Source organism: Sceloporus occidentalis, unplaced genomic scaffold, assembly GCF_023333645.1.
Source record: "Sceloporus occidentalis isolate IW3139 unplaced genomic scaffold, rSceOcc1.0.p SCAF_63, whole genome shotgun sequence".
NCBI classification, from domain to species: domain Eukaryota; kingdom Metazoa; phylum Chordata; class Lepidosauria; order Squamata; family Phrynosomatidae; genus Sceloporus; species Sceloporus occidentalis.
In genome coordinates, this window is record NW_028317043.1 from 2,273,303 (window position 1) to 2,299,226 (window position 25,924).

The 25,924-nt window shown below is 39.6% G+C and overlaps 1 protein-coding gene across 2 annotated transcripts; it reads left to right on the plus strand.

The window, feature by feature from the left end:
* Positions 1 to 6,354: 6,354 nt before the first annotated feature.
* ITGB1 (integrin subunit beta 1) lies at positions 6,355 to 16,057 on the plus strand. Of its 2 annotated transcripts, none has more exons than XM_089493224.1 (15): positions 6,355 to 6,421; positions 6,861 to 6,946; positions 7,468 to 7,684; positions 7,765 to 7,935; positions 8,286 to 8,524; positions 9,177 to 9,332; positions 10,246 to 10,341; positions 10,544 to 10,633; positions 10,785 to 10,925; positions 11,453 to 11,652; positions 11,860 to 12,098; positions 12,570 to 12,792; positions 13,665 to 13,897; positions 14,069 to 14,235; positions 14,600 to 14,674. In XM_089493224.1, exons 1-15 carry the CDS (start codon positions 6,355 to 6,357, stop codon positions 14,672 to 14,674), a joined length of 2,400 nt encoding a protein of 799 aa, XP_089349350.1. The 2 variants fall into 2 exon arrangements, with proteins under 2 accessions (XP_089349350.1, XP_089349351.1); XM_089493225.1 differs by lacking the exon at positions 14,600 to 14,674 and adding an exon at positions 15,992 to 16,057 and having other exon boundaries at positions 6,385 to 6,421.
* The last annotated feature ends 9,867 nt before the right edge of the window (positions 16,058 to 25,924 follow it).

Below are 25,924 nucleotides of genomic sequence, written 5' to 3' on the forward strand. Positions count from 1 at the left end.
GGGGTAGTCGTGAGCCGGACCCTTATTATATGTATATGCACCGGTATGTATACATAGCGTTGGTTTATACGCCATTGATAACAATATAACATAACAGAAGCCTTGGGCCAGCTGGTTTCTGGACTTTACCCAGGCCTGAGAGGGGCTTTTATAGGTCCATATGTGTTCTTGTTGCCCCCTGGATTATGCTCTATTGGATGGGTTTAAACTGATGCTATTATGAGAGGAAAGTCTCTCGCTAGGTGAGTTTATTCATTTTTAGGTTTTGCCATATACATTCATTACTTTTTTTTTTTTTTATAGCCTGAGGCTACTGTAATTTTAGGGAAGGTCATCTGGTTATTTTCCAGCTTTCCTGACGCAGCGAGCTACACCCTCCTACTGTCACATCTCGGCACTTCAACCGTTTATCCATTTTTCGTGTTTCCCTAGAGTCTCCGCGCCTGTGAAACGCTTGGGGCATTTTGTTATTCTTGAGCCTTTTGTTCTTTGTGCCAGAGAGGTCACTTAATGATAATGTATCCGATAACTAGACAAAAAGTAACTTATGAAATCCATCCTGGAATTTGACACGGCGGACGGTAGTCCAATGCGGCTTCTTCCCCACCTCCCATTGCACCCTGGTACAGTAGGGAGTATCCCTGCAGGAATTTGCGAAGGGAGGGGAGCTGCACACTTCCTGGGAGTGGTGGTGTGTGGGGGGGGGGCTGTTTATTTTTACCAGCAGATCACCGGAAAGCACATACATTGTGTACTGAAATACCGCTGGCCAGGCCTTAGACTCTTTGATCCGGGACTTGCCCCTTTCCTTTAAGTGTGGCACTTTTTTTCTTTTTGTTGCTTAGGTATGTATGTTTGCGCAACACACAGATGTGGAGACTTCAAAGTATTTTCCAAGAAATAGCAGTTCCTGTATAGACCAGATTTATTCAAAGGAGGGACGGCTTTGTAGGGTAAAACGCAGGGAGAAAACACCGTTTTTTTAAGCTTTTACTAAATCGCATCTTTTACAGTTCTACGCATGAAATCTTAATTCTGGTAAACACGTACTGCCTTTTTATGTTTGCAAAGCACCTTTAAAGCAAAAATGTTACTTTTGAGCTAGTTTATCTTGTTATATGGTTCCTTATGACTTTGCGTGTGCTGCTGTTTCGTATGGATTCTTAGTGGTTAGCTCCAGGCATTGACTTCAGAAGCTGATGTGTCAGCGCTTGCCTGCCTTTTTTTCTTTTCTTCCCTCAAGGTGTGTTTTTGGGTGCTTTTGTTTTCAAAGAAAGTGCAGCGATCCATGAGAGAGAGAGAGTGCCTGACAAAAAAGCAACATGGTTTCTACTTTACAGCTTGTTACTTAAAAAGTTATGTTAGGGTAAAATATTGTTTTTGTTCCATAACAATAGAACAATGTACTGTACATGCTGTTCCTCTGTAGCTTTTATGTTGTCGGAGAACTTTCGTGGACTTCTATGTCTTGAGGTTCCAAATTGAAAAGTACTTTGTATGTATTGAACTTTCGAGAGTAATCCAACGCAGACACCAGCCATTTTTTTTTTATTTAGACCACCAGCTACCAGGGAAATAAACTGGTGGCATTTCATAGACAAGGGCAGTTTTTTTTTTTTCCTTAAGTAACAGGCCTTACTGCTTGGGCTTTTTTTTTTATATATTTTTTTATGTCAAACTAGAGATATGTAAATTATCAGTGCTATTGTGGGTAAGTCCTGTAAATTGCCTGTTCCTGGAGCATTTCTCCTTTTGTGAGCGGTGTTATATTGTGAATGGGAAAGGTAGGGACTCGTTCATTAAAAAAATGCGAGAAGTTTTGGAGCTTAAATATGTTCCTTTAACACATTATTTTAGCTGTGACAGAATTATAACCTAGTGGTAGATTTTTTAATAGTTTTTGGTCACATCTGGAGAAATAACTGGATGTAATTATAAAGCGGCCACGCCATCACTATTTTCTTCTTAAATGCTTATTGGAGCCAATTTTGCATGGCCTTCAGTGCCTTTTACTGCAGGCAAATAAGCGCTGTATGTTCCTCAGTTACTTGTTTTCTTCTTTTAACCGCCGCTCATACCTCCGTATGCTTCTTGGTTGTCAACAAGAGCTCATCTCTAAGGGAAATAGCAGCTGCCAATCACATGTACGCTACATAGACATTGATGTTTTGCTAACATACATGCAGTTGGTTTCTGTGTATGTATTAATGTTACCCGGGTACACCATTGGCACTCGGTGAGGGTAACTAAACAATACAATAAAATGCACTCCAGCAGGCATTAACATGCTATATGAGGCATTACGTTACTGGATAGACTATGTCCTTGAGGTCTGAAATGAAGAAAGGTTGATATATTTTTTTACTTATACCCATTTCTTGATATCTTGGTTGGAAAATGTGAGGGTACCTTGATTGTATAATTATCAAAGGAAGGAAAACTGGATCGTTCCTATCCAAAGATAGCATGCTTTATCCCAAACTAGATACATTTTATATTTTCAGCTGGCAAAATAATTTTCCATTCTCTCTGGCTGTAATAACTGAGCAGTTGCTGTAATTCTATAATTAAGATTCTATATTTTCTAGCCGCTGTTGCATTGTAAACATGTGGAAAGAGTATTTAACAGCAGGTGTGTTAAATGTTACCTTTGGCATTAGACTAAGCTTTCTAGATTGCTTGGGTCTCTTAAAATCTTATCGTTGGATAACGTGCTATCATTTGTCCTTTGACATCTTTGAGGCAAGCTAGACTTTTAAATTACAGCTTAACACAATGTAAGCACTCAAATCAGAGAGCGTCTCTCACCCTTTCATGTGTACTTTGAACAACTGAAGGTAAAATGCCAGCTAGAAATGTGAACACTTGGAGGCTAACATTATGCCGGCCTGGGCTACATGCAACCATCCAGCTGCTTCTCTCCCAGTGCATTCTCGCCTTGCACCAGTACTCCGGATTGGACACTGCCGGGACCCAATGCCGGTGACACGCCGGGCTGCTACATCAGCCTAAAAGGGCAGCTGCAAAGTGGATAAACTCTGTAGAGGTAGTCTTGAGGATGTCAAAAAGGGCTTTTAGTTTCACACATGCTGACTAAGGTCCTCCCTTTGGTTGAACGTGACTACAATCGAAAGCTTCCATATACATTTCATGTATTCTTTTTTTTTTTTTTTTTTTTTATCCATTCCCTTCCCATAGTTTTACCAAGTTAGTTTGCCATAGTTTAAAGTATTGCTTCATAATTTGACCAAGGTTGGGTAAATTCTAGGTGGCAAATCTGCTTGCTTGCATATGAACAGCAAACATGTTTTTTGTTTTGTTGTTTTTTAATGTTTTTTCAGGCTTTTAGTGTGTTTTCTGATTACCTTTACATTCACTCTGCAATTCCTGTCTAGACAAGGGTGCAAGCCAAATTTTGTGCTTCTCAGAAGCAAAGTAGAATGTGTCCGTGAGTTGGCAGCTGACAATTCTGCTAGCATACTGTATTTTATTGCCATGTGAGCTGTTCCATAGTCTTACTTTAATCCTCAAGGACTAAAAACATTGTTTGGTGCATTGCAGAAGAAATGTCCTGCACTACTACAACCTTTATGCACTGGAGGCATATGGGGCCGTGCTCTACCGCTTTAATACCTTGATGTCCGAGGAGCCAAAGAGCTGTCTGTGTTCCATAGAAAAAAAATTACTTCTGCTCCCATTTTGGGTAACTTTATATAGAACCATGAAGCAATATATTGATGCCTCTTATATAAGAAGGGGTGCTTTTTTGTTATAGGGACACCCCAGCCATCATATGTACTTTAATACATATGATGCCTGAGTACAATACTTGTATACTGCCCCCCATCCAAGAGAGTTTCAGCAGAGTCTTATCTATACAATTAAGCTTTTCTCTGCCCCAAGCTCATTGACTTGAAAGGGGATGCATTTGGCTGATCGCATCCCTGCTTAACACTGCACATGTGTACTATACTCCCGCTAACCAAAGCTGGCGTCAGACAGCATAGCATTCATATGAAAGTGCTTAATTAGTACTTGATAATGCATCCCTCGTTGGCACGGTCTGCAGCATTTAAGCTGTTTCTTTAAGCTTTATAGGAAATGTTGCCTGTTTTAGGTTTTCCACTGTAGCTGCGGTCATTGTTGCTACAGTTACTTGAGTAATCCTCTTCAGGCAATGTCAGTAGAATATGGTTATTTTCTGTGTAAAACAGTGGTGTGGAGTTTCTTTGGGGACTGCTTTTAATGTTTTTTGTTTTCACCACATATGACTTCTATGGATGCTTTGCAATCTTCCTGTCTAGCAGTCCGGTTGCCACACTAGAAAAAGGTATTGGTGTGGCGTTGCCACAAGGGGCGTCTGAGTTCTAGCACCAGAAGAATTAATGCTGACTGCTAAAGGATGCCTAGAAACCTTTCCATCACCCATTGAAGTGCATTACCATGAAGCTAAGCACATAAATCCTTCTGCTAGGACAGGGGCGTCCAACATCCGGCCCACCAGCTGCTGCAGGACTACATCTCCCATAATGCTCTTTCAGCTAAGGGGCTGGCTGAGGAGGATGGGGCGATGTAGTCCTGCCGCAGTTGGACACCCCTGTACTAGGATGTTGTCTGAATACATGAGCTGAATTCTAAGGAAGTGCCATAACAGACCTTTTACACATCAACCATCTTTAAAGGTACAACTTAATGCCCCACGCAGCCCTACCAAAAGCACAGCGAAAGATTTCTGCAGGGACAAGACGAAACCAAAAAACAAATGAATCTGCTTTCAGATTTACAGAATCTATAACCACTTCCCTGGGTACGGCTAGTGTGAGAATACAGGCAGCAAACAGGTTAAGTGTCTGTTGTCCTCAGAGGAAACTGACTAATGCGAATTGAGGCGGCCCAGACAAGTCTGCTGGACGGCAACGGGACGCCCTTATATGGAAACGTTGGCGTTTCGGAATCCGCTCTCGGCCTAAGAATGCTGCTGTTCCAAGCCGTTAGTCAGTGTGCATTGGTTATTTCAGGACATTTATTTATATGGTCTCCATGGGTCTGTTACACATCTGCCTTCAGCATTACCTAACATGGGGGCTTAGTAATGGAACATTACGCTTATTCATTTTAAAGTACGCTTAAAGCGTATTGACAATTGAGCAATGCTGTTGGAGCATGTAAGACGGACTTGGTGTTGGTAACGTGTTTGGAATGATATTTTTTTTCACACAAAATACAGGCTATGGTATTTACAGCTTTAAGTAAGCCACGTATGTATTAGAACCCCACTTTATGCGCAGACTACGTGTTCTCTGGGTCTGTAATGTTCTTCCCGTTACATTGTTGCCCCATTAAGTTGCTTATAGCTTTATGAAAGTGTTGTAAGGGTGGGGTGAAGAGAAGGATGATGGAACTCGGGCATAGTAGAAGCTGTTATAATATAACATTTCCGGTATTCTAAAAGCTGCACTGGTTTACATGTTTAATGTTTACATTAAAACATTGTATAAATCTCCATGCCATCCCCTTCATTCATAGTGGGGTCTTTAGTACCACAGACCTTATTTACTGTATATAGTGTAGCATGTGGTGAGTGTCTAGTTGTGTTGATGTGAGTGTCTGGATGTTTGTCGACTTGTTTTTGCCAACTTAACCCTGTATTAACATTACACAGCTGAAAGGCCATATTTTTTCAATGACAAATGAGTGCCACTCGTCTACACTTCTGATGAAGTGGCCCACTGCCCAAAACGCCTGCACAACCCTCCGTGAGCTGGTGCTTCCTTACTCTTTTGAAGCACATTTATTTTGTTTATAAATCTAACAGCAATTATATGTACATGATATATATTGGCTTTAGTATCTGAGAAGCCAGTTCTCCCTGTGTGCATCCAGATTCAATGACGTTTGCATGTGACTCGTTGGTAAAGGAAGGTTAAGGTTATATTTTCTATTTCAACAAATTAGGGTTGATCTAAAATATTTTTATTCTGTACATTGCCATGTGATCTGACTTTGTATATTTTAAGCATAATAAAGCATTCTTCTGTATTTGCATTTTGTACACCATGACAGGATTGGTTACATATAGCAGATAAAAACATCTCTTTATAGTGTCCTGATCATATCTACTTTATTGTAGCCATTGACATTTTAAGTACTGCTTCTATACCGATTAAAAGAGGCAGTGTTACTGCTTTGGAGTGTCGCATATGGTGTGTTGGGTGAATTTGATTTATTTCCAGGCTTCTCAGAATCAGTTGTTTAAATATTTTACCATTGTACCTGGCTATATCCTTAGGTGTTTGATCTCCAAATAGTGACATCTTTGTGAAATACATAAACTGTATCTCCTGTTTCTTTCAGATGGCGCGTAACCTGTGTTTCCTTGTGGGGATTATTTCTTTACTTTCATGCGTCGGCGCTCAACAAGGTAAGCAATCTACTGCGTGCCTGGCACGGTGAAAATAGTCATATAGGACAGTTGACTACCTGTGATTTTGCTGACATCAGATGAACATTTTTTTAAGTTAGAGTAAAATTGACAGAACATTTTAACACATCAGAAGGCCTCTGAAATTATATATTTTTTTCTTCTGACAAAATATACTCTGGAATTCTCCAGGGCTTCCTAGGAAAGCACATTCAGACCATATTCACAGCTCCCTGTGCTTCCGGGTAGTTCGGCTCATTGGCATTTATTCCGTTGTGCTGCCAAACAGTAAAGTAAGACTAATCAAAATCAAAAGAGCTCCTAAAATGATGCAGTAGGGATTTGCATCTGGACAATGCTAGAAACACCTAAGTAATGCTTCTAATAATTAACGTTTAGTTACAGTAATTAACTTATGTGCCATTTTCCTCTAATGCAGGTGGAATTGAATGTTTGAAAATTAATGCTAAATCATGTGGGGAATGCATACAAGCAGGACCCAACTGCGGATGGTGCTCAGACGTGGTACGTATGTGGTGAATAAAATGTCCTCAATATCCCATTAACACGAATTGCCTTCAAAATGCCCATTTATACAGTAAGTAGATTCAGAACATTAACAATACCCCCCCCCCAGTAGCTGAATTAGGGTTATTTTGCCTTCCTTTGGATCAAGAGTAGAAAGGTTAGGTAGAAGGGTTTAACTTGATGCACTTGGGACTTTTTGAACCTTATATGTTATGTAATTGAATTCTGTCTGTTTAAACAATGTGTATCTAGATGTCAATAGCGTTCTCTTTTTTTTTTTTTGTGCAGTGAGCTTATAAAACTACACAAAATACACATTTCCCGGCTGTATATCTCTTTAAAGACACATTTTTCTTAACAAACTGTTTGAAATTTATATACATGTGATTTATACTCTTTGGTATATACTCATTATTCATTGGTTTTCATAGTATTTGAGTTACAGTATCAACAAAGTATAGAATGGGCTCCATCATTGTTTTACGTGATGTAAGTGTAATATTTTAATGTTAATATAGAGCTTTCTGCAAGAAGGCGAGCCCACTTCAGCACGCTGCGATGACTTGGCTGCGTTGAAACAGAAAGGTTGCCCTGAAGACCAAGTTCAGAATCCCAGAGGTAGTAACAATAAACTCCGAGACAATCCAATAACTAATAAGGCCAAAGGAGTGCGGATAGACCCTGCGAATATCACTCAGATACGACCCCAGCAATTAGAATTCCATCTGCGAATGGGTATGTAACGCTCCGCCGGACCTCATTCCTGTCTGCAGTTGTATGTTTTCTTATTTTAACTTTTTTTTCTTCTCTCTCAGGGGAGCCACAGACATTCAATTTAATGTTCAGAAGAGCAGAAGATTACCCTATTGATTTATACTATCTTATGGACCTCTCTTATTCTATGAAGGATGATTTGGAGAATGTGAAAAGCCTTGGTACAGCACTCATGCGGGAAATGGAGAAAATTACTTCAGACTTTAGGATAGGTAAGAGCTGCACAACTTTTGTTTTTTACATTTCCTACATGATATACATTAGCAGTTTAATTATTTGGTAGCACATTGAAACTTTTGGCTGCTTTTGGCACATTATATGATAAGCTATACATGACTGGATCACAGATCCTGACGTTGGTGCCCCTTATCTACTCTTGTGCATGGAGGAGACCGGATGTACAATTACAATCTTATTACATAAGCCATTAATGTGAGCTAGAGAGCTGGACCCTCTTTACCTAAAGTATTGCTTTGTCTTACTCTGTCAATCACTCGTCAGGCCCTTTGGCTGAATGTGCTGTTATTCAGGCTAATAGTAAACTAATTTTGTGTTGTTGCAGGTTTTGGCTCTTTTGTGGAGAAAACGGTTATGCCTTACATCAGTACAACACCTGCAAAACTTATCAACCCGTGCACCAGCGACCAAAACTGCACAAGCCCATTTAGCTATAAAAATGTGCTGAATCTTACAGCCGATGGAGGCCACTTTAACGAACTTGTAGGCAAACAGCACATCTCCGGTAACTTGGATTCCCCCGAGGGTGGATTTGATGCAATAATGCAAGTTGCAGTGTGTGGAGTAAGTTACGTTGTTCTTCTATATAATCGTGAACATTGTATGCGTGGTCTGTTTTGCAAATGCATGGCAGGGGGTTCTACAGAATTTCCCCACCTTGTCATGCTGTAAAGGAGCAAAAGCATTCAAGAGGCTCCTTTTGTAGACTTTGTAAAACCCACTGGCTTCATTTGTAGCTAGAAGGAACCTCTTTATGATAGAATGTTTAAAAGGAGAAATTATTTCTTTACATGAGATCTGACACCGCTAATGCCTTTGAGAGTTTTTTTTGTCAGCCGGCCGTTAGCAAACGTGTAATGGCGAGCGGTTGTTGCTGGTCAGCCTGGGTGTCCGTGCAGCCAGCAACTGCCTTCTATGTCGAGTGCTGCTTGAGGCTCATGGGAGTTGTACTTGAACACCATGAAACACTTCTTACATTTTGTGATTGTCTGTGTACATCAAAAGGAGTGCTTTGGGCAGCTGCTTTAAAATACAACGTGGTTCTAAGCTTCATTTGGTATGTTTGTAATGCTGAGAAAACGCCATAGAGCTTCCATCTTGACATAATTTTCTGGAAGTGGTCTGTTTGCAGATTCCCCATTTTTATTGATCTTAACTAATTCTGTATGTCCTGCTATGTTCAGACACTAACTTTTTTGTTTTGTTTTGTTTTTAGGAGCACATTGGCTGGAGAAATGTAACACGCTTATTAGTCTTTTCCACGGATGCTGGCTTCCATTTTGCAGGTGATGGTAAATTGGGTGGAATAGTCCTACCGAACGATGGCAAATGTCACATGCATGACAATATGTACACCATGAGCCATTATTATGTAAGTAAACACTGTTTGGTTGGTTGGTCCAGCTCAGGTCATGTGATTCCATATAAACCCATACATAATAAAACCGCAAATCTTTTAAAGGGTCACTAGAGACAAAACAGGGCATTTAGGCTTATTTAGAATTTTATGGATACCGTGACTGCATTGACTCTTAAAATCCGGCTATCTATGAGAATAACACAATATACTGTGTGTGTGTGTGTCTCCAGAGCAATGTTAAAATTAATACAAAAGGATTTTCCCCTGTATGTGTAGCAATTACTGACACACACACAGTGTGTGTGTGTCAGTAATTGCTACACATACAGGGGAAAATCCTTTTTTGTATTCATTTTAACATTGCTCTGGAGAAGTCTTTCTCTACTACATGCCGCATTGTAAGTTGCCATGTCTTTCCAGCATATGAGCATTAAGAAAATAGATGCTATGCATAAAATAGTATCGTTTTTAACCAGCTAGCAGTATGAATTTCTCAGCTGCTTTTATTAGAAGAAGCTGACAAAACTGTAAACCTGCAACAGCAAAATAAGAACATTTCAGACAAGGCTGTGATTTTGCATCGGTTATGCTTTGCATCATTTAATTATGTTGTGATACAGCGCCTGGCAATGTGCCGACCAAACAGCTTATTTTAGCTAATGAATTGGAGCCAGGCCTATTGTATAACATTGTTCTGTAGATTTGGTGTTAAAATGAAGCTCAAACCTCAACTCAAAGGCCAGCAAAGCCCTCAGGGGTTGTTTGGTAGCTTGGGGTTAACAGTTGCTATAAAGCTGAGATGTTTAAAGTTTGTGCCCACTTGTATGTTTTTGTTTTTAAATGTTTTGTAGTTCATGGTTTTATTTGGCTCATTGTTTCTTTAGTTTGGCTGAAATATTTTTTATATAATTTCATTTCTCTACAGGACTATCCCTCCATTGCTCACTTAGTGCAAAAACTTAGCGAAAACAACATACAAACTATATTTGCTGTTACTGAGGAATTTCAGCCAGTTTATAAGGTAATTATTGCAGATCAAGCCTTCACTTTGAAGTTTGCATTGGTTTATAGAGAGACTTTAAAAAAAATTTTATTTAGTTCTATAAATCTCAGGGCTGCGATACTAAAGTCCATTTTAAGCAACTGTTATAAGAGAGCGATGTGGGTGTTTTTTGTTTTTTTTCTCTCCTCTGCAATAATGTTTCATCTACATTATTTTACAGGAGCTTAAGAATCTAATCCCAAAATCTGCTGTGGGAACACTGTCTGCAAACTCCAGCAACGTCATACAACTGATTATTGATTCCTACAATGTAAGCCTTTACGTATTGTGATTTGTAGCGGCAATTTAGTATCTTCCACTGCTGGTGCCGAAAAGTTTTTTTGTTCTTTCTTCATAATACATAAATCTTCCTGTATTGACAAGAGATATAAGATCACAGATTTATATTTTTCCCTCCTCAGTCTCTATCTTCGGAACTTATTTTGGAAAACAGCAAATTGCCAGAGGGCGTAACTATAAATTATAAATCATTCTGTAAGAATGGTGTCAAAGGTACAGGAGAGAATGGAAGGAAATGTTCCAACATCTCTATTGGGGATCAGGTAAGCTGTTTCTATATGCCGGCCTAACTTGTCATTAAATACATTTTTTGCTCTAAGTACGAAATTTATTACCTTAAGCCAACAGACCTACCTAAGAAGGGAGAGTGCATAGCTGTATTATACACTATGTATAGCAACAGCAGTTTTAATATCATTATGCATAAACCCTTAATCACTGTTGCTACTCTATTGGGTTATGGAAAAACCACTCTTTCCCCAATGTTTCTATGAGTAGTGGTGCCCACAATCTGTGTAAAACATGCTAAATTTGGCAACAAACTAAGAGGCTTTGTCAATTCTGACATCGCAGTACCTTTTAATTTTGGCTATGTGCATAAGTCGCTTATAAATTATAAACCAGTTTCACTAACACTGTACAATGACTTTATAATAAATGCACTTGGTCGATTTCTTGGACCGATACCTGAAATATCCCTTAATGCACTCTACATTGTTAAATACATGACTAGATGACTAGAGAGGAGACAAAGTACAAATCCTGAATTTAGTGTCTTGGTTTATTGCAGGTAGAATTTGAGATAAGCGTGACTGCTAAGAAGTGTCATAAAGGGCCGCCGGAATCCATTAAAATCAAACCTCTGGGATTTACTGAAGAAGTAGAAATTCTTCTGCATTTTATCTGTGACTGTGAATGTCAGCAAGATGGCATTCCGGACAGCCCAAAATGTCACAATGGAAACGGCACCTTTGAATGTGGAGCATGCAGGTACCAGACTTAAATTTTACTTTTTTATTTTTTTTTTGAATTGTTCTGATTAATCTTTAACATTAACTGCAGGAAACCAGCTACAATACTCTGGGGTTGTTGGTGCTTAACTGGTTTGCAGCAGATTTTAGATACGTTGTATAAAATGTGGGGTTTCTAGGATTTAATCACGCATGGTATCTCTAAACAATGTTTTCCCCTCTCCAGATGCAATGATGGTCGTATTGGAAAAGAGTGCGAGTGCAGCACCGACGAGGTTAACAGTGAAGACATGGATGCCTTCTGTAGAAAAGACAATAGCTCTGAAATCTGCAGCAACAATGGGGACTGTATCTGTGGCCAATGTGTGTGTAAAAAGAGAGACAATCCTAATGAAGTCTACTCTGGCAAATATTGTGAATGTGACAACTTCAACTGTGACAGATCAAATGGCCAAATCTGTGGAGGTAAGCAATTTTATATATCATGGCTAGTCTCTGTCCACTTAGTTCTCCCTTGTCAATTTATGCAGAAACAGAATGCATGTCTTAAGTGGTTTCAGGCATTTAAGTGTTGCGTTTACTAACACAAGAACTTTTGAAACTGGTCTGTAAAAGGGGAGCAACCCCTGTGAGCTTTTCTACCCCCTCCTTACGTTATGCAGCCGGTCCCCACTGTATGATGAGGTCAGGGGTTTAAATGTTAATCTCCCAGCTCACGAATATTGTCTCTTCTGTTCAGTTCTTGCCTGCGCCTGCCAACCGTTCATCCCACTTTATATGCTTGAAATAGATACTATGTTTTTATTTGAAGTTATAATACTGTATAAATATGGATGTGTGTATTTATGAAACAAAACACTTCTGGCCATATGGCATAACTCGTCACTGGAAAGTAATTAGTGTCTTCAAGCAATATATATATATATGTATTTTCAGGCAGAGGTATTTGCAAGTGTAGAGTGTGCGAATGCTTTCCCAATTACTCTGGTAATGCATGCGACTGCTCGGAGGATACATCAACCTGTCTTGCCTCAAACGGGCAAATCTGTAACGGCCGAGGAATCTGCGACTGTGGAAGATGTAAATGTACGGACCCCAAATTCCAAGGAGCTACCTGCGAAATGTGTCAGACGTGCACCGGTGTTTGTAACGAGCACAAGTAGGTAACAGTCTTAAGAGCACAATGTTAAATTGTCTGAAATTTGATTCCTGGTGGGAATGGCAAACCCTGCAAATTTCACACAAATGCATTGTGTAGTTTCTGAGAATCCAACACATCGGACCTACAGCCAAACCCTTTGAACAGATTACCACTAAAATCACCATAAAAGGGCTAGCTTGAGCTTTAATCGCTTTGTTTTAAATCTAATGAATCCAACTTGCAGATCCGGAGATATTCATCTTTAAAGTTGCCAAAAAAGCATTTTTAGCCAAGTAAAAAAAAAAAAAACATTTATCCTACATCAGCCCCCGTTAAACTCAACTTACCCTGTCTTTCGGTGGGTGCCGTGATCTAGAACAAACCAAGAAACGTAGTCATGTGATATGGTGCTAAATGAAACTCGGCAGATGCTGAAATATCAGTGAGTGTATGACTCTTTATTTTGTCAAAGTGGAGATTTTAGAAGCTCTCATGTGTCCAGCCTGACTTCACTTGCACCTCTGTTATGGGAAACCTCCTATTACATGCAGTTAGATTGACTCATGCCATGATGTCATACTTATAATTATGTCTATTGATATTTTAAAAAAAAAAAAGTAACTTCAATAGCAAAAAAATTGTGGATGACGCATTTAATGTCATTACTATTAGTCGGCCATTGATGCCATTTGCAAAAGCAAATGAGGGAGTAAACTTAAGAATTTGATCTTGTAGATTCCTGCCCTTTTCTGTTTTAAGTGGGAAATGTTATGTTTTGACGAAGTTTGTTTTTTTGCCATCTATCAATAATTTTAAAAAAAAGATTCCCTTGCACATTTTGTTCACTTTTTGCACGTGTAATAATCTGCATGGATCCTTTCCTTTTTAAGGGAATGTGTCCAGTGTAGAGCGTTCCAGAAGGGCCAGAAGCAAGAAACCTGCCAGGAAGAGTGCATGTATTTCAATATCACCAAGGTGGACAGTCGAGATGACTTGCCTCAGCCAGGCCAGGTAGATGCTTTGAGTCACTGCAAGGAGAAAGATGCGCAAGACTGCTGGTTTTACTTCACATACTCGGTGAACGCCAACTCGGAAATCCATGCGCATGTTGTGAAGGACCCAGGTAAAATCCTCGTAACTGAGATACCTACACAAGTCTAACATTTTTGTTCCTAATGCTAAAGTTTGATTATATTTTGGACTTTTTCAGCCCAGCCCTATAAGATACTTTGTAAGGTTACAGTATGTTTTGAATGAAATTTTAACAATGTGGTTTTTTTTTTCCCCTTGCCAGAGTGTCCCAGTGGCCCTGACATTATTCCCATTGTAGCTGGTGTGGTTGCTGGAATTGTTCTCATTGGTCTGGCTTTACTGCTTATATGGAAGCTTCTTATGATCATCCATGACAGAAGAGAGTTTGCCAAATTTGAGAAGGAGAAGATGAATGCCAAGTGGGATACTGTAAGTGCAATTTTGTTTTTTACATATTTTAAAAGAAACTTTACACACAAACAAAACAAATTGGAAGTTACTTTCCTGTGTGTTCTTCATTGGTGGTGCTGTGAGGCATTAAACTGTTTAATAGAAACTTTGCCTCCGTCCAGCAAAATATCCGACCAAAAAATCGAGGGGCTATTATGAAAGGTACCTTTTTACAAAGCATTATGTAGGCCACAGTTTAATATAGACTTGCATTTGACTTTAGTTACAATATATACTTTTCACTTCAGTGCCTAGTCTGTTAACCAGACGTGTTTAGCATATAGCTGCTTGTATTCATGGATTTGAAGTTCATGTTTTCTTTTCTGTGGATCCATTTCTCCAGCAAGAGAACCCAATTTACAAGAGTCCTATAGATATTTTCAAGAATCCAAACTATGGACGCAAAGCTGCTCTATAAATCTCAGTTTGTATTCTCCTTTTCTGCCTCCTCTTTACGCATGCCTTTTTTCCTCCCGCTGTTTCTTTTCTCAACTTAACAATGCTGTCCTCCTGCACAATGTTCCTGTCTTCCTGTTTTGCTTCCTTTCTCAAGTCCTCTCTAACTTTGCTGTCCGGGGTTCCATAGTCCGCGTTACCGTCTGCTCTCATACCCTATAGACAGAAATTAGATCATTGGACAAAATGTAACTGGAACGGCTTTGTAGTGCGGATGTATATGTCTGCATTATAATTCCAAAAGCGTTACACTGCACCGACATACCTGTGAAATCAGGCAATTCTGTTTGTTTTTGCATTGTTATAATCAGAGTTAAATGTTATTGATGTGACTACATTTAAAAAGGAGGGAGGGGGCCTCTCAGGTTCACATCCCAACAACCTGACTCGTGTGTGTGTCGTATTCTCTTTGGTCATGAGTGGCAGGGGAATAACTAACGCCTCTGCCGGGATTTTAACTAAATGTATGTTTCAGAGCCCTGTCCTCCCCAAGCAGTAAATTCTAGTAACCAGGCGTAGTACAGTGACCCCCATTTTGAATGCTTGTGGTGTAGTTTGGGTTATCAGAATTGGGGTATTCTGTCTGTTGCATCATAAAACCTGCAGTTAAAATCAGGAACTGCCCTTTAACACTCCCCTGTGGGTTTTTAGGGTCACGGCTTTTTGATCTCTTGCATTGTTGTTGGAGTGGAACAGACCCCCCCCCTCTGTGAAAGCTCGCTGGCACCTAGCTAGCAAAGCTGGCACGTTCCAGGGCACTTATATACAGAGACCAATATTTGGAGAATTGACACCAATAGTACAGAATAAAATGAGCCGGTTTGGGGGGGGGGTAGTGTTCTGTTACACCGTGTTGAAAGCAGTGATGAGAGACTATGGCAACAGAAGTTCCATCAAGTCGACCACATTTTAGGAGCCGAGGCTACCTGGTACTTGCATATTTCACCGTCTCAGCGCTCGGTTATAGAAGGTGTTATTTCCTGTTGAAATGAATAGCGAATTGACACTGTTGTGTAACAAAAGCGACGCTAACGACATTGCCAAGTGTGTGGTGCGTGCACTTAACTATAAATGTGCTAAAAGCTTAAGTAGCGTCATCAGTCTGTCCCTTTAACCAAATAAGTGCTCTTCCCGTGCTCCATGGCTGTGGTGGTTTGGCACGCTGTGCATGCTGGCACAGTTGGTTTTTTGGGTTTCTTTGAGAATTGTAACATTTCAATTTGGTTTTATTGTGTCTGAATTTTGCAATACTAACTTCAAACCTTTCTTTTGCTTTTAGGGTGAAAATCCAATTTACAAGAGTGCAGTGACAACTGTGGTGAATCCAAAGTATGAGGGAAAATGAACGACGTTTAGATTTTTGTAAATTTCACAACACTGTATGCAAAGTGCTTTTTTTATTTTTAGGGGCGGGGTTGCCACAGGGAGACAGTAATTTACTAACGGATTGGATATGTGTTTTATCATGCAAGTTTTGGGGGTTTTTGTTTTTTTCTTTTGTACAGTTTCTGTAAAGGAAATAGAGAAAAAATTGCAACAAATATCTATCTTTTTTTTTTTTTTTTCTGCCATTGGACTGTCAGGATATAGTAGACTGCTACAATGTATACTCCTGTTGAGGTCACACAGTGCCTTTCACTTTCTTTTGTAAGCTTTTTTTCCTTTCTTTGGGAGAGAGATCAAGGTCAGGCTTTATCAGAGGGCTATGCCGATCAGAGTATTATATTTCTGCCTTACAAGGAGTATCTGGTTGGAATTTACCCGCAAGCCAAAGCCGTCGTGATGCACACCGCAGGCGTTTAGGATGATGGGCTGGTGGTGTATGTGAAGTACTGTATATGAGGTTTTCTGTGATATAAATGGAGAGGGTAGTGTATGTGATTAAGCGGGGAATGGCAGATATTCCATAATGTGGGTGCAAACCTGTTCCAGCGGTAAATTCCAGCTCTGTATGACTTGCTGCCTGACTTAAACCAGGCGAATATCAGTGCGTTCAATTGTTTAAAGGCCTTAAATCATGTCTTGTCCTAGTCTTTTTGTCTCTTATGTCTGGTGCTGCTTTGTGCTTTCTTAACCCCTTAATGGGTCTGTACATCATCATGACTTTAATTTCTGTTTGTAACTATGGCTGCAAAATCTAAAGCTGTCCGTTCCATACTGTGATATACTGACTTTTTTTTTATCGTGGTCTTAGACTGTTTGATTAGATATCGTGCCATACAAACTCATTGTATTTTTGCCTTGGACCATTTGTATTGCCTCTGTTTAATATTTGTCACAATCTTGTTTTTAAGTGCCTTTTTATTTTAGCAGGTGTTCACTTTTTACAATGCTGTTAACAGACATTATTTATTAAATAAAATTCCTTAATAAAAAGTGTGCCACGTTTCTGGAGAAAATGTTCCTTTACTGCAAGAAATGTTAGTATGGGGGGGTGTAAGAAGGAATGGCCCATCCCTTATGAGCTTGGCTGATCCTGTATGATGTATGGAAGTCGGTAAGATGTCTTCAGTCCGTGTTCTGCAGGACCAGTTTGGCCAATCTAGTTTGAGAAAGCTGCTGGTGTTACCCTTTCATATTGAATGGTGAAGTGGGGGACTGGAAATCTTTGGTGTACATGAACTAGTACAGATAATACTAGTGTATGAAATGAGAACATGCATGGAGTCAGTAAGAATTTGAATATATCAAAGGAAAAAAAAGTGTGGGGGGGGACACTATTCTGAATTGTATAGCCACTCGGAAGGAAGAGCAATGATTTCTTTCAAAATCTCTAACGTTTTCCATATGTTGGTATAATGTTAATTTGTATAGAAAACAACCTAGTAAAATAAATTGCCTGGGATGCTGCAAATCAAGTTAGTGTTCCAAGAGGTATTTTTTATTATTTACCCGTCCGTCCCTGCATAGATCCTCATTAGTCTGTTGAATGAGACTGTGGTATTCTTTACCATAGGTAGTATGATAAGGAGTCTGAGCTCGTCTAGAACACATGGCGGATGCAAAAAAAGTGCAAAATGTTTCAATAATTTTTAATCTGATTAAACTTTAAAAAGGCTGTGATGGTGGATGTGTTTTTGAGTGTCGGTAGTTGATCACTTTGGCCTACAATGAATCCATCACTGTCCATCACCAGCTTACTCAATTTTCAATCCAAAGCAAGATCAAACTTAAATTATTTTGTCTTTCCTCAGCTATACTTGCACTTAATGACATTTTATGGTAGGGCCGTGGAGGAAGCTCTCTAAACAATTGAGCATTGTCCGGACAGAGCATAATGTACAGTCTAGAGCTTTGCCCTACTTCCGCCTCTGCTCCATCTGAGACACAAGCAGGAAATTGTGGTTTCAATTAAAAAACAAAGATAATACTGTGTATTTTTATCAATAGTACTTATTTACAACTGGAGAGGAACATGTTTAATAAACTAAACCAAATAAAAGTAGATTCCTTTTTTATTATATATCTGCACCAGTTGAGCAGATGTCTACTACAGAAGTAAAATTGTAACCCCCGTGGAGACTTTGCACAATATTCAAACAGCTAACAAGACTACAAAGAATTATGGAGGGTTACAGTGTATTTGCCCGATTTCTTCTGTTTTTGTATATTTGTCAAACTTGTGAAGTGAATGTATCAGAACATCAAACTAATTTTAATATTAGAGGTAACTTGATTAAATACAAAGTGCAGCTATTGAATTATTTCATATATAAAAAAAAACCAAAAACCTATTCAACCCCTACCTGGCTCTATGTGAAATTAATTGCCCCCTTAATTACCTAACTAACCAGATTCATTTGATAATTGGGTTAAATTTCACTTGCCACACCCAGGCATGGTTACTGCAAGCATTTGTTGAACCCAAACATCAGTTGAATAGAACCCGTCTTGCAAAACGATACAGGCTAAAAGGTCTCAGAATGTAACACGGGATGCTGTGACCCAAAGGAATTCAAGAACAAAGTTATTGACGTCTATCAGTCTGGAAAGGGTTACAGAGCCATTTCTAAGGCTCTAGGACTCCAGCGGACCACCACGGTGATAGCCATTATCTACAAACGGAGAAAACTGGGGACACCAGCGGACAGCCTACCAAAATTCCTCCAAGAGTGCATCTGCGACTCGTGCAGGGGGTCACAAAAAACAGATTAACATGTAAAGAACTGCATGCAGTGCAAAAATCGAAACAAAATATTGGTTATAAGAAAACAAAACCTTTCATACCATTGCCCTAGGACTACATGTAAAAAGGTTAACCCCCTTAAACTGCAAGTATTAAAAGTACTTCCCTGCAGGGTACTATGGAAGGAGGTTTCAAACAAAAGCCCTATTTTATTCTGAAAACCCCAATAGGTCTGGGGGCTCAAGGGGTTAATCATGGATGTGATATTACTTTAAAATAACCAGTAATTTCCTCTAGAGAAAAAAAGAACAATCCTGCGTGTTACCCGCATAGCATGGTCATTAACTTAATTCCGTAATGTTAAGCTGACAGCTCCTGGCCGTACCTAAGGCAGGGTCATCACCTTTACTAGTAATGAGAGCTACGCCAAATATTTCAAAGTAGTGAATAAGCAGTTCATTTTCTTATGCTCGCATATGTAACTGAATATATAAACCTAAAATAGGGTTTTATTATATACTTTCATAAAAGTGACAGTCTTTAGCCCCATAAATCCCCACCAACCAAGAATGTATATTAAAGTTCATTGCGAGTTCTGTAATACGCATTCTTTACACCCTTCCTGTCTGGGTGCAGATGGATGATATTTTTTTATATTTAAGAAAATATAAAAAGGCCCTTATGGAAGGAATAGAGCCCAAGCAATGCCTTCCCCTCACCCCCACCCTTTCCCCAACAGCAGGGCATGGGGGAGAGAAGGGTTACAGAGGTTCATATACCCCCCAGGGTTATTTAAATATACCTCACTGCTCACAGGGTGGGGGGCAATTACTGCCCTCCATTTGGTTATTTGGAGGTCCTGAGAACTCCTGTTTAATTTTTTTTTAAATATACATTTTCCTTTTAAAAAATATCTTAATATTTAAAGTCGCAGGCACTCACACAGCCCACAGATTAGTGGGGGATTATGCAAGGGAATGTGACAAATTGCTCAATTGAGTTAACCGTTAACTGATCACTCGAAACATTTAAGACCTTGTTTGCAAATACAGTTACAATGTTTGTAATGTTTACTATTTAGTAAATTATATGGATGTAGTTCATCAAAGCAACTATGAAGTATAGTGCTTTCATTAATGGCATAAGAAGACCAAAATGTATGTTTTAGCTGAATTGTCCATATCCTAACTTTCTAACCAACAGCTTTTTATATATAGAAAATTATAGAGTAGCCAGTTTTCGATGTGTTTTGGAATGTGTAATCCAGACTCGTGTTTAAAGCAGAGGATATAAGAAAACCTTCAAAGCTGCCCAATTCTGCCCAAAAAAGCTGCCCAACATGTATTTTAAAATCATTTGATTTTGCATTTCCTTTGATAACTTCTAGAATTAGCATTTAATCCATAATAATGTATCCAAAGTTCAAATAACTAATATTTTCCAACCAAAAATATACAGTACGTACTTACTAATATGATCATAGGAAATGGAACTAAAGATTAAAGGGTTGTAAAAAAACACAATTTAGGTTCAAGCGTCTTTAGTGGGAATGTTATTGGGTTATCAATGGTCTGCTGGTAGTTCATTGAACCCTTAACCCGGACCTTATGGTGATTTTTCTGTTCGGTTTGGGTAGGATGTTACGCTACCTCTTATACCAACTAAAGGGGCAGGGAAAACCTTTCTGTAGCATAGATCTGCCCCAGAGCTTTCACTAATACCCCGAAACTGAAGATACAGCCTGGGCAAGTTTAACCCAGCGCAATGTGCTGCCCAGTTATTCGGATAACGTTGTGGTGAGTTTTGTGATAAGTAATGCCAATTCATTTTTAATTCTAGGAATGAGTTATTCTCTGTACTGGAAATTATTGCCTCCTGGCAGGCGGTGCTGCTGGTGCGCATGCAGAAGCTTTCTGTGTATTCTGTCCCATTTTCAGGCTGGATCCTATTGTTATGCCTATTGTTAAGTCTTAAAGGTGGACACTCTAGTCTACCAAATAAACCTTACTAGATCTGTGATTACATTCTTTCACATAAAAACAAGGAAACATGTAAGAAGCTTTTCCGTTTCCGTGGGAACAAGCGACCAGGATGCCTGGGAACTCTCGTGGTTTGACCCGGTGTCTCCGGGTGAAGCGCTGTGTCTCTGGGTCACTTTCGTTGTTTTCTGGGACAGGGAAGCAGTGCTTAGTCATTCTCACTCCTATCCCGTTTAACCCCTTCGTGACACAGGGTTTAAGCATATCTTTTGTTCACATGAAATTCCTCTTTTTCATGTTTAGTTTACCCACACAAATTACAGTATATGATGATTTTTCAAGGACAGATGGGGTTTTCTTTTTGTAGCGCCTTTTATGTATAGTCATTTGGTATGAATTAAACGTTTTTAAAAATACATTTTTTAAAAAACAAACCATTTTTTGCAAAGATTTATTTGGCAAGTTAGGTCCCACTGATAAAGAAAATCCTGAATTATGGTGAACATAATAACTCATGTGGATAGGTTTTTTAGTTTAAATGCTCCCTTAAATTATTAGTATTATTTGGGGCAAAAAAGGTTTGTTTTTAAGGTATATTTCTAATAGGGGGAGGGGCAAGAGGTGTTTGTGCACTTATTTTTAATTTTAATTTTTTTAAATTTTACTGGGAACTGGACGTTATCTCTTTTGTAATGGTGACAACACTAGAGTCTGTTTATGCATTTTAATTTGAATTTAATTTTTTTATATTTATTTTTATGTATTTTTTTTGAAGAGGTACAAACAATGTTTCTTCCTCTGTTTACTTTGATGGACACATGAACAAAAGAACAAAACAAAAAATGAGTCTGAATGAAGTTTATGAATCTGTCCCGTTATATTGGTTTTATGCTGTAGATGGCAGTATTTCTCTTTAGTTATTTCAATATTATTGCCATCTACTTATAATACCACATAATATTTATTCATTTATATACATATTTGGGCACATATTAAATAACCATTAAAGTTTTTAATAATGCTTTGGCTTCTATGAAAGAACTCAAACTCATTTTAATATGACATATGAATTTTTAGAAACTCTTTTTCTCTCGGGTGTATGTTTTGTGATACCTTACTATTTTCGGATTGCTTCCTCGAAGTAGGATACAGACTTCTCACGCGACACGACATGTGTTTCCTCCATGTGCAGGAGCGGCAGAACTTGCTGCTGTCAGCCCAGGGCCCGATTAACCAAAGGGCACATGGGGCAATTATTCCCAGGCACCAGAGTGGTTGAGGCCCAACCCTGAATAGGCCTACTTAATTTGCAGTAGACAGAACTGCTCCTCTGCTGTGATAACCTGTGTTGCCCATGAGCTCTGGATTAACCCCTTAAAACCTTAATGCTGTTGTGAAAAAATGTGCACAAAACCCTATCATGACGTCAAGTCATGCATACCGCTCCCCAACGGTTCAAACATGAAAAATTAGCCTCATTCATAATTTTTCAGGGAATGCTTAATTTTATGTGACACAAAAATGGACACTGATTGGTTGTTGTCCTAGGCACAGAAAAACACTTCCTCGATGTTTATGTGTTGCTTTGTGAATTCATATTCAGAGGAATGAAAATGAGATGGTATGTCTTCTTTTATATGCCTAACATACCCAAGACCATCAATTAATATTTTGTCCAAGTGGAGCAGCACCTGTAGTTCAATATAGTGAGAAGGGATGGATTTCTTTCATTGCACTCCATTTTAGTAGTAATAAAAACTAGACTCGTGCATTCGTAGTCATACAAATTTTCATTTTAACAAAATTTGCCGATTACATTCATTCATACCAATATCTGAAAATAAAGAAACAAATGAAAACAAAGCAGAGAGTTCAGAATTTTCAATGTCTTCCTCCATCGACTGCTTCTGTGAACCTGACTGCTTTTCTACAGCTCTGTTTCTTCTTCTTGGTTCTTTGTCTTTGTCCGTTTCTCTCCGGTATCAGTTCCGGTATCCAGGTACTTCCGCAAACTCCCATCCTGCCGCACAGGTGCCTCAATAATAGTGTCCACAGAAGGCTTTAAGTTGCTCGAGAGTCTCATTTGGTAGGCAGTATAGCCGTGAAAAAAGGACTCACCAAACTTTGACGTAGTGGCTGCTAAGCAATATATAGCCAAATATGGCAAAAGGGCGGAGCCATTGCGAGCACCGTAGGGACGGCTTCTCCCCTGTTGCTCCAATCAGCTCCACCCTTTTGCAAAGTACCTGGAAAATGATGCTGATACCAGAAAACAGAAGAACGAGAAGAGACAAGAGAAGAAGAGGACGGGAGGAAAAGGAGACAGGGCACGGAAGCGGTCAGTGGAGAAGGTAGAGAGACCTTGAGAGGGTGTAAGCATGAAAGAGTGAATGAAAGTGTGTGAGAGCGTGAGTGGCAACAAATTTCGTCTGAACGTTAAACTGAGTGTATTGAAAATAAAGGCTGACTGCCCTATAACTCCTTGAAGTGCACTGGATTTGCACATTATTACTGAAAACATCAATGAATTAACAATGCTTTTACTGTCTTCTCAGGGATTTAACACCAGACCAGTCACTAACCATTTTATGGGCTGGAAAAGACCAAGTGATTTGGTTCATTGATTAACCTTTTGTCACATCTTTTAGGTTAAAGTAAAATAGATGTTCCTGTTTTCAGGTGACAGTCCCGTAATAGAGGCTTCTATCTCCTGTTAATATTTATCCACAAAAATATCTCCTAAACACTTTTTAAGCCTAAAAGTACATTTTCAGGTACTTTACTCTATATGGTTTAAGTGCCATAAATTACGCTACTGTCAATATAAAAAAAAAATTGTGTTATGTGATTGATTTATCTCCATATCTTGGAACCTCAGAGCAGGCTACCTGGAGCTCTCCCTTTTCAGAAGAGTGGCTTTGCGAGGAGGTGGGGCAAACCATGCAGAAGGCGGGGTTAGCAGCTTGAGGGGCGTGGCTATTTGTGGGGATGGGCAAGACTTTCCCAGACAAGGGCAGGACTAGCCCCAAATTGTATTAAAAAGTATGGAGTGTGCACAGCTAAACAACGCTCCCCCTCCTCGAAGAAGGAGGTGAGCGACCCAGAGATGCGTAGAGTTCACAGGTATGGTAAACTGTCACCAATAGCAGGGAGAACTAGTAAGTAAATATCTCAAAAACAATTGCACTGACAAAAAAACCCAAAAAGTTTTAGTAAATTTACTGACAGGCTGAAAGGTATGACATCATCAGTTTGCCTTTAAAAGCAGTCAAATGAGTTGTCATTGTAACAATATGCATTTTGACCAGTAGATGGCGTCTCCACACGTTTATAGCACAACAGTCATAGTTGGGAACCCTCCAAGTCTGACAAACACATCCCAGTTTCACACAACTATCAGTGATAGAGTGGGATTACACAATTACAATGCTTGTGGTCAGTGCAGCCCTCGGACCAAGCAATTCTACAGCGCTGTGGAATATGATGCTGCTATATAACTTATAAATAACAGTTTGGACTCTGTAGCGTGTACAACGGGCGAGCCAGGCGTCTTGGTGTAGAAACCCAGTAAAGTAACAGGCGAACTATATTGGTAGCCCCCAGCTCACTAGCTGTTTTTTGTCAAAATTTCCATTTCTTTAGGATTTTTTCAGTTGCAGAGTGCCTAGTTCTCCTGTAAAATCCAATATATGGTTTGTGTTGGTAAAATAAATAGGGTGGAGAAATTACAGTTGAATAAAAACATAGCAAAAATGCTGAAACCCCTTGCGTTGTAAACTAGTGAAAAATACCTGCGTCCTTAAGGGGTTGAAAGAACTCCCCTTCTTAGTGACTTACAAAAATGAAAAGCTGTGTTGGCATTAACCCTTGGTCGTATCACTACCTTACCTGGGATCTTCTCAGGTTAGGGTAGAGCTTTCCCTCTTTTTGGGAGTGACTTCGTGAAGGGGTGGGGTTTGTCCCTTTAGTGGGTGTGGACTGGGAGGGAAATGATTGGGGAGTGGGTGTGCCCAGACATCTCTCCCCTGACTGGAGAAAAAAAGAAACTGACCCAGAGAAGCAGGGATTTCCCAAGAGACTCCACGTCAAACCTGCCGGGTCCGCAAGTATGGCCACCATTGAGAGGCAACCAAATAAACACCAAAACTCACACAATGATTAACAAGTGTGGTAAAGTGTATGGGAGAGTGGTTGATGGGATATATGTCTCACCTGGTTACCTCAGCCAGGCCTGGTAGCAAACCCAGGTGCTCTCAGGTGAGGCTTCCTAAGCTCGTTACTGGGGAGAAGGCCTTAAAAGAAAGGGCTGTTAGGTTTTCAGAGGGAGGGAGACACTGAATGAAGGAGCAGCTACAGCCAGCGCTGCAGCCCACCAGGTATGAAGCTTTACCCCATACAAAACTGGTTACTTTGCTTTGCGTCAGGCCTTAGGCTGCTAGAGAGGTATCCTGCTGTTTAGTTAGAGCCGGACAGGCTTATAGTTTGTTTTGTTTACAAGGTGCTCTGTGATTACAACATCTAAATAAACACGCTTTTACGTTGGAAACCTGTGTGAAACTGTCATTGCCGCCCCATGCGTGAGCTGTCCCCTACACAAGCTTATATTACAGGATGCAAAATGTGTTCAGAATTATGATATTTTGATGTAGCGTGAGAGCAAGAGCGAGTGTCAGTCGATGATATGAATGATATCTCTACTAGACATGTGGAAATGAGCCAAAAACAATTCCGACAAATTTTTCAGTTTGTTTTTGGACAATTCGTTTTCAGGAAACAAATGTATTCCCTGCCCATTCAGTTTGGCCAAAAGTTCAGGGGAATTTTTAATTCGGGAATGAAATTCATTGCCTGGTGCCCACATTCACTCTCTTACACTCACTCTCATCCTTGTTCACTCTCTCTCACGCTCTCTAAATTTTTCCCTACCTTCTCTACCAACCACTTCCGCTTCTGCCAATCACTTCTTCATCTGCTATCTTTTATCTTCTCTCTTCTATTTAATCTTCTATCTTGTCCGCATTTCTGGACATAACCGTCGAGAACTTCCGCCAAAATGGCGGCGCTTGAGGTGACGACCTCTCCCTTATCCTTCGATCGGGGGAGAGGA

Bases quoted from the DNA above. Each gene is read 5' to 3' on its own strand.
- ITGB1 (XM_089493224.1), top strand. From the start codon at position 6,355: ATGGCGCGTAACCTGTGTTTCCTTGTGGGGATTATTTCTTTACTTTCA. The intron at 6,947-7,467 runs GTACGTATGTGG...ATGTTAATATAG, and splicing joins GCGGATGGTGCTCAGACGTG to AGCTTTCTGCAAGAAGGCGA. The intron at 7,685-7,764 runs GTATGTAACGCT...CTTCTCTCTCAG, and splicing joins AGAATTCCATCTGCGAATGG to GGGAGCCACAGACATTCAAT.